Below are 12,174 nucleotides of genomic sequence, written 5' to 3'. Positions count from 1 at the left end.
AGCAACCTTCTTTCTTCCAATCTTTTTATTTTACCTCAGACTCCATCTTCTTTTCCTTGTTGCCATCACCCTTTCTTAGAGTTCCCTTAACCTTGACTCACTGCTTCCCACCATTCTCTAAGTGCAATTCTAGGTCCCAGATTCTCATCCTCATCTCCGGATTACCCTGACAACAGCCCTTCCATCATCCTCATCATGTCCAACTCCCTCAGCCAGTCGCAAATCAGAATTGCTTGAAATTTGATCTGGTCTTGTTCCACTCAGTCTAGCCATTGCCCTCCATGTTGCCTTATCTTATGAAGGCTTCTTCTTCTACCACAGGCTCCACTCTAAACCATTTAGTGATTCACTCACTCCATCCTTCAGTTCCCTTGAAATTCTTAAGAAAATCACAACTGGTTCTGTTAATTTTTTACTTGACGATTTTTGTTGTTCATTAAAATTTGGTTTTAAATAGATCCAGTGAGATGTCCCTTATAAAGAAAGGTTTTGGTATAGAAACTTCCCTGAGCTTCTGCACAGCGAACACAGTTGCAAACTATCTATCTCCTATGGCCTTACCTTATCTGAGTACTCCTTTTATACTTTAACAATCTATTGGTCCTATGAACGTTCTTGCACTTAATGAGATTTTATTACTGGTTTTCATAACTGTGCAAGTTGTTCCTCCAACTTGTTTCTGGATGGGTTTATTGTGTTTTTATATTTAAGATATTAAGCTGCAATACACTCCACCTTTTCAAAAAACTGCCATAGGATCTATTTGTTTATGGGTGAGAGATGGAAAATGTAGTTGTGGACTCCTCAAGTGTACAAAGCAATACTTCTCGTGGTTTTATTCCTCTCAGCCCAGATTTTTGTTTCTAGGTAAGCCTCAGAACTGAGCTGTTAACAGTAGGCAGTCCTCTATAGCACCCTGCTCATTTAGTCCTTTATGAAACCCTTCATTATGGAGTAGATGGCTGACAATTAATAAGTAATAGGAGATTATGTTCCTCCTTTGGAATTAAAAAAAATTCGCTACATACAGCCAAGTGAATCTACAAAGATTATTCTAAATTTAAAAAACTATTATACAAAATTAATTGGATAGATGGTCCACCTCAAGTTTGGCATTAGAATGCTTACTATAACTACTACCAGTTGCACTTTGTAAGAACATACATATTTTCAGCTGAATTAGGAATGGCACCAAAGAAAGATTTTTATTATGATTACCAAGTAATAGCAGATTACCAAGATTAGTGTACTGGTTACAGTGTTAACAAGTTTTATGTAAGATATAATAGCACTAGGTATATTTGAAGTGTTTTGAATTTAAACAACCACATAAAACAGATTATATAATCTCATGTTTTTACCAGTGGGAGAGCTGCATACCTGTGATGAATTTTCTGCAAGGCTGGAGGAACTGCTAGTGGCCACTGAAAGTTCCACAGGCTTTTCTCTTTCTTCTCTCCCTAAATTGACAAATATTACTTAATACTGTTAATAGGATTAAGTATCCAAAGCATGGCATTGTTAAACTGAACTTGCAGGCAAAGCTTATAGGTTTTCCTGTTAATAGAGAGCTAAAAGAAAATTATCACAAAATATGAAAGTAACAATCAATTTACTGCAAATACTTGGTTAATATTTACTGTATTTATGCAAACAGTGCTAAAGGTATGTTTCAGATTTTTTTTGATACTATGCGTGAGGTATACCTGTCATGTTACTTTACTCATTGCACAGTAAAGAGAGGAATTGGACATAGAAGATTTTCAGAACATAAAGACAAGTAAGTACCCAACTTCCATTGAAAGCCTGGCTTCAACTATCACATTAGGAGCAGCTCACTAAATTTGTTATCATGGTTTCCATTCATTTACACAAAAATAATCTAAAATTCTCACAGAAAGATCATTAAACACACTGCACCTGTTTCTGTTTGTTGCATTGAGAATCCAATACTCTGTACAGACTGGACTAATTTCCGAGGAATGCATGGGACATGTAATGGTTTATAAAGTTGATGTTTCTCATTTAGCAAAGATGGATGTTCGCTCTCTTGAAATATCCTAAAAAAAAAAAAAATCAGTTAACAATTGCAAAAGAAAGGAAATCATAAAATATAACTGCTTCAAGTAAGTAGAGTTTTCAAGGGAGATGCATACTGCCAGGGAGGTTCTACCACTTTCAGCGCCAGCAGTTGAAAAAATTTGAAGTTTTCTTTAAATAATATCAGACAGAGAATACCACTGAAAGAAGAAGCATAAAGTAGTAATAAGCCAATCATAAGAACAATGCTGACTTAAATTTTGTCAGTATCAAAGAAAAGTATTAGTAGCTTGGCATTTTACACTTTAATTAAAGTACTTCATTACTGTAGTTCTGAAATCACATTTTCACATCTAAAAACACTTGTTCTCTCTCTGAGATTGTCTGGAATACTCACACTATACATACACAAAAGAGAAAACTGCAGCAAGTGTTTTCACTTGTGGTGTAATTATTTGTGTAGGGTAAATAGCCTTTTACAGTGTAGAAAGACAAAGGTTAGCAGAACAATGAAGGGTAAAATGGCTATTTGGCACAGGAACATTTACCATTTTTTAAAATAATGAGTTCTATTTTTTTTCTCTCTGGCATTCCTGCTTAGTGCCTCTGTGCTTCTAGCTACAACATCTGGTTAATAGCTGACTAAACAATGCTATTCAAAACAAATTAAGAATCGAGTCAGTTTTTTGTTCTTCTTGAAATTTTCCATAAATAAAAATAAGATTAAATGTAGGATGCACTTTATAAGGTAGTGTGGAGTAAAATTAGCACTAAAAAACATCCAGCTAGAAGCAATGGTTAAGATATATGGATGTAACAACACGTTAAACTAATATACATGCAGAACTATGATCACATAAAACCAGGAATGCACCTCAGTCAAAAAACTCTGATAGAAAGGACTATCTTCACCTGTAAAGTTACATATACCCCTAGTGCTGTGCTGAATTGAGCCCTAACAAACTATAAAAACCATATACCACCTAATACATCAATCAAAAAAACTAGGAATAATAAAGGATTAAAAAAAAACCCTGTATTTCTTGCAGTTACAGTAATTATAGTTATTACTTTTGTCAAGAATGAGTACTACAGGAAATAAGATGTGTATATGGCTGGTGTATCTTTAAATTCAGATGCAGAGAGCACAAAAACAAGGAGAAATAAAACCAGAGCTAAAGCACAGAAACCTGTCTAAAACTGCTTCACTTTGTTCAGAATGGCTTATTTGGCCACTTTACCACAATCATCATTCAAAAATTAATTGAACAAGGCTGCTGCTGCTACTGCTGCTGCTGCTGAGGTCATGAGTCAGATCACCATAAACCATTTTTTTTACAGAACTTAGGATGCCAAATTGTGTTTTTAAAAGTTCCTGGAGTCAGTTTCCATGTGCTTCTGTAGACAGTAGCAGACAACTCTTTATATCTAAAAATTCACTCTCCCTGAAATGAAGCATTCTTTTACAATGCATATCTATTCAGAAAAATGTATTGATGGCAAAGTTACAAACAGGACTCAGAAGCTCTTAAGATATGTATTTTTTAAGTAACAAAACCTTCCAAAAGAGCCTGCAGTTAAACTTTATGTGTATGCAATACACCTGTTCCCTTTCCTCCCCAAAAACAGTTGAAAAAACACACACAACTTCTCTAACATAATTAATAACCATTGAAAGAAAAATCAAACTGCATACTGAAGCTCAAAATAGTCCAAATTGCAGTAACAACAAGAAAGATCATTTGTCTCCTTTCTCTACTTCATTGTTTGCAGACATCTGAGTAGATAAAAAAATCTTTATCTTGATCCATACTGCAAAATAGATAACATTTTTTTTACTAAAGTGCAAAGAAAAAATTAGATATTCTTAAGTCAAAATAAAATCTCATTTCCTTAGCAGCAGTTTCTTCTTTGTAGCATAATGAAGCCCAAAGATTAATATGACTTTATCTTCACTATAGGAATTAAGTGTATTGATTATACATATGAAGAATCACACTTCCTACTGTGGTATTTACCAGGACTTTCTACTGAAGCCACGTTCAGTATTCTAGTCAGGCGCATGCCAGCAAGTCCTTTTGGAAGCAGGACTTTTAATAACTGGCTGCCATAATAACTAGTAACTGATAACTGCCTATGAGGTTGTGGTCAGCACAAGGGTTGACTCTTCATGTATGTTTACATTTAGAAGTCCAGAAACAGCTTTATAATTTTTCCAAGAATTATATTACAAAGTTTTTTCTTTGATCAATAAAAACTAATCACTTGTAATGCAAAGATACTGAAAGAACTGCAATAATCTGCCATGGGATATCCTTTACAAGAAGCTTTAGCAAAAATCTCTCACTTGGAACATAAGATATTTTAGGTATTCAGAGGTGGAATTAATACATAATCAAATTGGAAAAAAAAAACCAGAATTACAGAATAATGGAATTAAAGTACTCTCAAACATTTTACAAAAGCAGAGAGAACGAACATGATATATGCCAAAGCACAGTTCAAGATGTCAGCCTTTCTGTGTAATAAATATAATCTCTAATTGAGAAATGACGACCAGGGCTTCAAAAGAGTTGAGTCCTATTTGGTCATTGATGAGAACTCTTGATTTGGAAATTTTAACTATGATACTTGTCTGTGTAACTGGTGAACTATGAAAGCCAACTAATCAGAGAAAATAGCTGGTATACGAAGAGGAATCTGTGTTTTGCAGTCAGCCTAATCAACGACTAGCTGGCCAGCAATAAGTGATGCAAACTAAAATGTTCCAAGCCTTTTAAAATAACAGTTACCACTGCCATCCTCCTACCCAAAGGAGAACATATATATCAGCACCTATTGATTAACTTGCAAGCTGGTTTCTTGTCTTGTAGCTTTCTAAAGCATTTCATGGGTATTAATTTGTACATTGTTCTGCTCAGTGCTTTCATTGCTCTGTTTAGTTCTTTCCCTTGATGCTGCTGGTTTCTCTTCACACTGGTCTGCATCAGTTCATGGAGACTCACAGTACAACTCTTTTTTTCTTCTTCTTCTTCTTTTGTGGCAGAAGATGAAGATATCTCCTTTTTCTTCAAAAAGCTCTCTTTGCTCAGAGTAATGTTGTAGTGACTGCAGAACAGCTCACAAGAGACTACTGGCTTTGGTACCCACATTTTGCTGCTATATTTTTGTACATTGCCTTGAGTCTGCAAAGGTTTTCATTCATATGACTCATTATCTCAGCACATTTTCTGTTTCTGTTTTTTTCACAGGGTTTATAATCACAGATTCATAATACACCTGGTTTTTACATAAGTAGTTACTTAATCAGACACTTGAATGCTTTCTAGTGATGACTTCTTTTTTAATACACTAATGCCAAATAGGGATTTTTTAAAACAATTTTTATGCCATTTTCTATAAGCCTTTATGTTATGATATCTTTGACATAAATAAGCTTTAAAATTTACTCTAGGAAAAACATATTAATTAATAATCAGGTTATGGTCTGATACCATATGCTATATCACGTAAACGCATACATGGAGGTTAAAAGGCAATGTGAGTTAGGATAGTGTAAAGTGTTTACAACATCTTATAATCATTATGCAAGCCATGGAATTATTGCTTCAGTAAGAGCACCAAAAAGATCTACTTGTATGCAATCAAGACACAACTTCAGGTGAAGGTACAAACACCTGAAGACTCCATGACACATAGGTAAACATGCAAATGGCAGGTCTAGCAATGCACCCTATGAATTTCTTTCCATGAGGAGCCTGAGTGCTTCTTATGCCTCCATGTGCAGAGCATAGGTCTCTGCCTTTTATAATATGTCTTTAATTGGCATTTTGCTTTCTGCAGACTGAATATACATGGGTTTCTTTGAAAACTCAAAGGGAGTGCTTCCCATCTCTCTTTTTACCTAGTCTTAAAACTAAGTGGATTTCTTGCTTCCCTATGTTTCTGAGGTCTTGCCAATTACAAAAAGCTTACATAAGAAGGTAGAACAGGTGTAAAGGCTTAAACCACAAAAAAAAAATCATCTGAATAATGCATAGGTCTGTAAGGAGATATTAAAGACGTAAAATGCCCCTGTGGAAAGGATCTTAGGGATGATTAAAACGACATATCTCTATAGACATAGTCCACTAAATCCCTATTTAAAGCCCTAAAAATCTTCTTTTTCAAGCCCACCATAATGTAAAATCACTTGGACAAAGTCTTTTGGACATATTCTCAGTCTAAAATGGATTTTGGTCTAAAAGGGTCAGCTCTGAGGGTGATGTTTCAACATTCACAAGGACTCCAGTTAAGTGCAAGATAGTCCTGATGGTGATTTTCAATCATTGCAATTGAGCTCAAATTAAAGTGAGTCACAGTTGTAAATGACCACTGACTAATTTACTAAGCCATTAATCCTGTCTATGAAACTTTCACTCATGTTTGTTTTTAAGAACTAAATTAAGAGTTAAATTTCTTAAGTAGTTCAGAGCTGAAGGCAAATGACATGTGGAACCCTGACTCTTTTTCCACAAGTATGCATTTAGAGTTAATGTATTTTATCTCTGACTGCATAGTCACTGTAGTTCTATTCAAAACTTGTAAAACTATTCACATAGATCTATCAGCAGTAGCTGTGAGGAGCAAAGGTTTCTACAAAACACTTTTGAATAGTATGTTTCCAGATACATTTAGTTTCCAAGAATCAAAATTTGCCACCATCTTAACCCCAAGAAATAAAAAACTTTTAAAATTACATAATTAAATCACATGACCAGGGTTAGAGAAGATTGCCAGTCATTATTTAGCAACAGTTTGTGTTTTGTGGTCTTTGTGTAAATGCTGAGATAGTACTCTGGATGAAAGCAAGGGAAAGAAATCATCTTTAAGTGTACCTTTCTTTAAACTCCTTTGGCTTCTCTAGACTTCTCTGATTTTTTCCTTCAATCACTTTGGAATTATTTTCATCTTCTGTAGTCTCTTCAAATGTCTTAAAAGATAAGGAACAAATAGAAATGGAATAAAATTGAAAAATTATAGCTATATGTTGCAAATATTTTCTAAATGTTTTCTAAACCAGTGCACAGTAGTAGAGTTTTTGTAGCCAAGACTGTCTGAAGAAATAAGCAGAACAAGGTTAAAGAGAGGCAATTATTTTTTGTTGGACCAACTGTAACAACTGGAATAAACATGGAAGTTTTTAAGCACAGGCTCTACATATCTATTCAGGACAAGGAGATCCTTACATGGTCTCCTTCATAGTTATAAATAAATTCGCAACATCCCTTCTTACTCTATGTTTATACAGCACATACAACATTAGGAACTTCAATCTGTAACTATAAGTGTCAAACAGTACCACAAAATATAAATAGAAAACACCACCTATACACAATATGCTTCTATCAGCATAAGGCAGGCTGAAGTGGACACTGCTAACACAGCAGTAAATGGAGTCCTTGATCATCTGATCCAGAGACGTAAAAGTGTCCAGATGCAATAGTGTAAAAACTTACCAAAATCTTTACAAGATTAGCCTACTGGCCTATTTCAAGCTTAGGAGAGACCTTTTACTTCCTACTAGAGGAGTGGGTCAAAGTGCTGTCCTGACAAAGTCATTTTTTTGGAAGACCATCACTTTGGAGTCAGTGCTGGTTCTACTCAGTGGAACTATACTGATCTCCAGCCTAAAATAGGCCAGTTTTACCTCCGAGTATTATTTACCCACACATTTATTTTGGGGGGGGGGGGGGGGGTGTGGAATTACACGATTCTTATTGTAAAGCATATTTAGTTAAACACATTCTTATTGACAAAACCTTAAAAACCAGTAGGACTTGTGAAAGCTGTATACTCAAGCTCTGGGCCTCACTAAGGAATGGCCCTGCTACATTTTGAAGTGTATTCTCTGGCCCTCTTGAGCTAGCACAGAAGTCACCGTGACACAGTGACTTTATGGAAATTATGGTATAAAATGAGGTCAATAAAAAGCAAGCTTTAAAAGCCTTTACATTCATGGACCCCTCTTCTCTGAGAAAACATATGTGATGCTGTAGAAACATAATTACTAATACTGGAATTATCCCGTTGGTCTGTGTGCTTGAAAATACACTACTTGTTATATGTTCCAGAAAATATAATGGTGGTATATATAACTACATATATAAAATGTATTTATATGAAATAAAATTAAAATACAGTTACCTTTTTTAAATAATTAATTTTCATTTCTAATTCCTCTGCTTCTTTTTGTAGTTCAATGGATTCTTGCGCAGCAACTGCAGCAAGCTTTAACATTTCCTGTGTTTTTTGCCTCGAAGAAGCACTTTCATGTTACGGAATATAGATTGCAACATCACTTTTTTCAAGCAAGGGATGCTACCAGATCCCTGACCCCTCTATGCCATAAGCGCAAATGCTGGAGGTGCAGAAAGTTCTGACAGGTCTACATTTCCTAGACAAATCTTCAAATCTGATTTCAACTAGGCCTCTCCTCCTTAATGAAGCATTTTGACGGATATGTCATTAAGTTAAATTCTATTCTCTTTCCTCAAAATATTCCCATAAATTTAAACTGAAGAGTATTATTTGATCTTCAATTTTCTTACAGAGAAATGCTAATGCTGCCACTCTAAACATAAATATATAAATAATTACTATACTTTCTAATAGAAAGTTGTAAAAGGCAAATATAAACTTTCTTCCCTGTCAACTGCATAAACACTACAAATCAAGGATACATCTGTAAAGCCCAGTCATTTAGGGATTTAAAAGGAACAGGCTCTGCAGAAATAAAATTTCATTTCAGATCATTAATTCACAAATATAATTTTCTTTACAAATACAAGATAAATTAACAGATCAGAAGCACTTATCTTTACTTTGTATACATAACAGAAATAGCAGTATAACAGAGAGTAATGCCATTAAAAACAGCACTAAAAAATATATGAAAAACAAATTTAAAATTTTGAGAGGCTAGTTCTAAAGTAATTTTAGGGCTTTTTTACCCCAAGAAGCCCAATGACAAACAGAGGTTACATTCATGTGTTGGAGGAAGGAATAATAGTATGCATACTCTAAATTCTTGTTCAAAGTTCCAGCTTGCTACAGATTCTTTTCCTAAAAATGGTGTAACAAAAAGACCTGTTTATTAGCTTAAGTGAAAGTGTGGAAAATTAATTAGAGGATTTCTGTACAGCACTTTTAATGTGCAGTGAACTACCACTAAGCTCTACTGTAAAAGCATCGATAGTAGTAGTACCCATAATATCCACGCAAGCGTCTTCTTTCAATTTATATTTTTCAGACTGTTTCAAAACTCTGTTTCGGATTTCTTCAAGTTCTTTCTTTTTTTTATAATACTCCTGTGCAAGACCAGTTTCTGCATATTTTTCACGGTGTTGCTTCAAAATCTCTTTATACTGGCTTATGTAATCCTGATACATTTTCCTATAAAAATACACGTAATATAATTTTTTTCACATGAAGCCCTTGTTTATAAGGAAAAAAACCCTATTAATTTATGGCATCAGCTCAATTAGTCTTGCTGGTGTCCTGGAAAAAAGTCGAATTATATTTAATATGCCACTAATTGGCTCTATTTTTTATCTTCCAGCTATTCTTGAGGAAGACTATGCTGTATGTAAAAACAAATACACTCATGATGCAAAAAATGGTCAAACCTCATTGTTCTGAAAGGAATGTAGACCATACCATATTCAAAGGCAGCCTGGCAGATGACAAATATTTTTTCCCTATGTAATTACCAAGAAACTCACTGCAGGCCAAATTCTCTGTTCATGTATATTGGCACAACTCCACCGGTTTCGGTGGAGCTGTATCAAACTTTCAGTAAAAGAGAGCTGGCCTAGAATCCCATATTTAGAGCAGCCTGATGCATCACTGAACTAAGAGCTGCCTCCAAAGAGATGCTGAGTAATCTGTGTCTGACTTGGTGAAGCCTTAAACACACACATTAGTCACACTAAAACAATAAGACTATTCATGCTTAAGGTTAAGCAAACACTTAAATGTTTAACTGGCAAAGAGCCAGAATGCTCAGCTTCTTGTAGGACTGCCCTCTGAATTAATGTTACACTAACATAATTTCACTGACATCATGTGAGTACATAACTACAAATTATTAAAGTAGGTAGCATCAATTAATGTTCGTGACATTTTAAAAACTTTAAATCAGCCTTTGAAAAAATTGTACTATAAAAACAAATAAATACCATAAGAAGTAATAGGATGTAACTCATCACATAAACCTGAAAATTGATAAATATATATTTGGAAAGAAGAGAAAGAAAAGTGCGGTTGCACAGAACAGCCATCTGCTTGTGTTAAATCAATGACAGTGACTACATTGGAAAAGACTTTTTTTCCCAGGTTTTGTCACTCAGGCAAAGAATTTACAGGATAGTTTGCTAATGACAGATCAAACAGTCAAGTATCTCATTGGGATGAGTCTTTTATTACACCTATAATGCTGCTAGGCATAACTTTTATTACAGGTAATTTCCAGTACAAAAGCAGTATTTTTGGGGAAAGCTGAATAATTAACAATGCCATCAAGGAACTGGTTCTGGTTCTTAATGTCATAGGTAATCTAAGTATAGACCTGCAGGAAGTCTGTATTTCCTACATAGACAAGAGTTAACTATTGATAGCTTTTAAAATTATGAATAATAACAACCAGTGCCCAGTAACTATTTTTCTCTCTGCATTTGAAAGCAAAAGCTTAATAACTGCTTCAAATGAAATTAAAATATGTCATTTTTTTTGAATGTTGATATTCTATGCCTCTTATTCCTGAAAAAAGATAAATTTAGGCATATGCAAAATACAGAAGAGTTGGATGGTGAGCGTTATGCAGGTGGCACATATTTATAAAGAGATATCACAGCTACAGACATCCAGCATGTACCATAAACACAGAACAGTCATTTAACTGAGAAAGAAATATTACACAAAGTTGCTTGATATTAGAATATGCCAATATAAAACCACAGAAGGTGAAGGAAACGTCATCCTCTAAGAAAAGGTTATATGAACAACACAGAGGCAAATTTTAAAATATTAAGTTATTAGTACACCTGTAGATTAGCCAGAAATTCCTTTATGAAACAAATGGTGCATAATAGCAACTAAAGCCAGAGACCCAGCTGTTTACCTGCACCATGAATAAAGCCTACATTAAAGAACAGCTCTCACTACTTGTGAAGCATATAGTATTCCATTTTATCTCAAACTGCCATTAATCATTTAAATGCAGCATGACTGAAAGGCAGACACTCCTGGCTACCCGCTGGCTAGCCCAGGCAATGGAAGAGAGAAAAATTTGTGTCCAAATTCAATAGTAGAAGCTTCTGCTCCTACAAAAGGAAAACAAAATTCAGGGAAAAAAAAGTAAGATCTTAATTTTCAAATAAAACTACAGTCCAGGCACTAGTTTCTGTTAAACTGACTGAAGTTCAATACACCTGTTTAGGGGAAAGAAGTTGTAGATCAACACTGTGAAACCAAGGAATTGACACTTCCCAAACTTCATGTAGAAAATTACATTAATCTATTTGTTTTTCTTCACAGGTGGTCTCGGGAATCTAAGTTTCTTGATTTACTGAATATTTGTGTATACTGTACAAAATTTCCCAGATATGAAAGATGGAAAATACTCAGTTCTATTTAATTTAATAGATGCTACAAACAATAACTGAGCAACAAAGAAATTTGCTGATATACAATTAAGAGTGCATTAAAAATAAATTTTAAAAATATAAATAAGTAAACTAATGTGTTGTAGCAGGTACATTTCAAGCTTCTGAAAATAATCGTCAAACTTTATATTCTTTTCCCAAAATGTATTTTCCACAGATCAATATTCATGGCCTAGTATAGTATAGTACAGTACAGTATAGTAGTCTTGAGAAATTGTCACTGTTTTTAATATTTTTCCTAAGTAATTCACATCCTCCAGTTCACATAGTTAAACATAGGCTATTTAGAATTCAGCACTGTTCACATTAAAGTCGTTAGAAAAAGATTTAATCTAATGACAATGGGGAAAGGACAGCATCCACAAAACCCCTGAACATTATGTGGATAGCTATTTATTCCTCTTTCCTTCTTCATATCACTTATTTTCAG

At 34.4% G+C, this 12,174-nt stretch overlaps 1 protein-coding gene across 1 annotated transcript in view; it reads right to left on the bottom strand.

Annotated features, from left to right (window-relative positions):
- Window positions 1-12,174, bottom strand: part of C3H14orf39 (chromosome 3 C14orf39 homolog) — a 29,224-nt gene that overhangs the window by 7,986 nt on the left and 9,064 nt on the right. The window contains exons 4-9 of the mRNA XM_052783728.1: window positions 9,287-9,474; window positions 8,763-8,805; window positions 8,227-8,347; window positions 6,918-7,012; window positions 1,921-2,060; window positions 1,381-1,460 (exon numbers count right to left, since the gene is read on the bottom strand). Coding sequence (XP_052639688.1) covers window positions 1,381-1,460; window positions 1,921-2,060; window positions 6,918-7,012; window positions 8,227-8,347; window positions 8,763-8,805; window positions 9,287-9,474 — 667 coding nt within the window. The remainder of the gene's footprint in view (window positions 1-1,380; window positions 1,461-1,920; window positions 2,061-6,917; window positions 7,013-8,226; window positions 8,348-8,762; window positions 8,806-9,286; window positions 9,475-12,174) is intronic.

Source organism: Harpia harpyja, chromosome 3 (assembly GCF_026419915.1).
Source record: "Harpia harpyja isolate bHarHar1 chromosome 3, bHarHar1 primary haplotype, whole genome shotgun sequence".
In the NCBI taxonomy this organism is placed as follows: domain Eukaryota; kingdom Metazoa; phylum Chordata; class Aves; order Accipitriformes; family Accipitridae; genus Harpia; species Harpia harpyja.
Note: the sequence above shows the minus strand (reverse complement) of the source record. Positions and strands in the feature narration are given on the sequence as shown.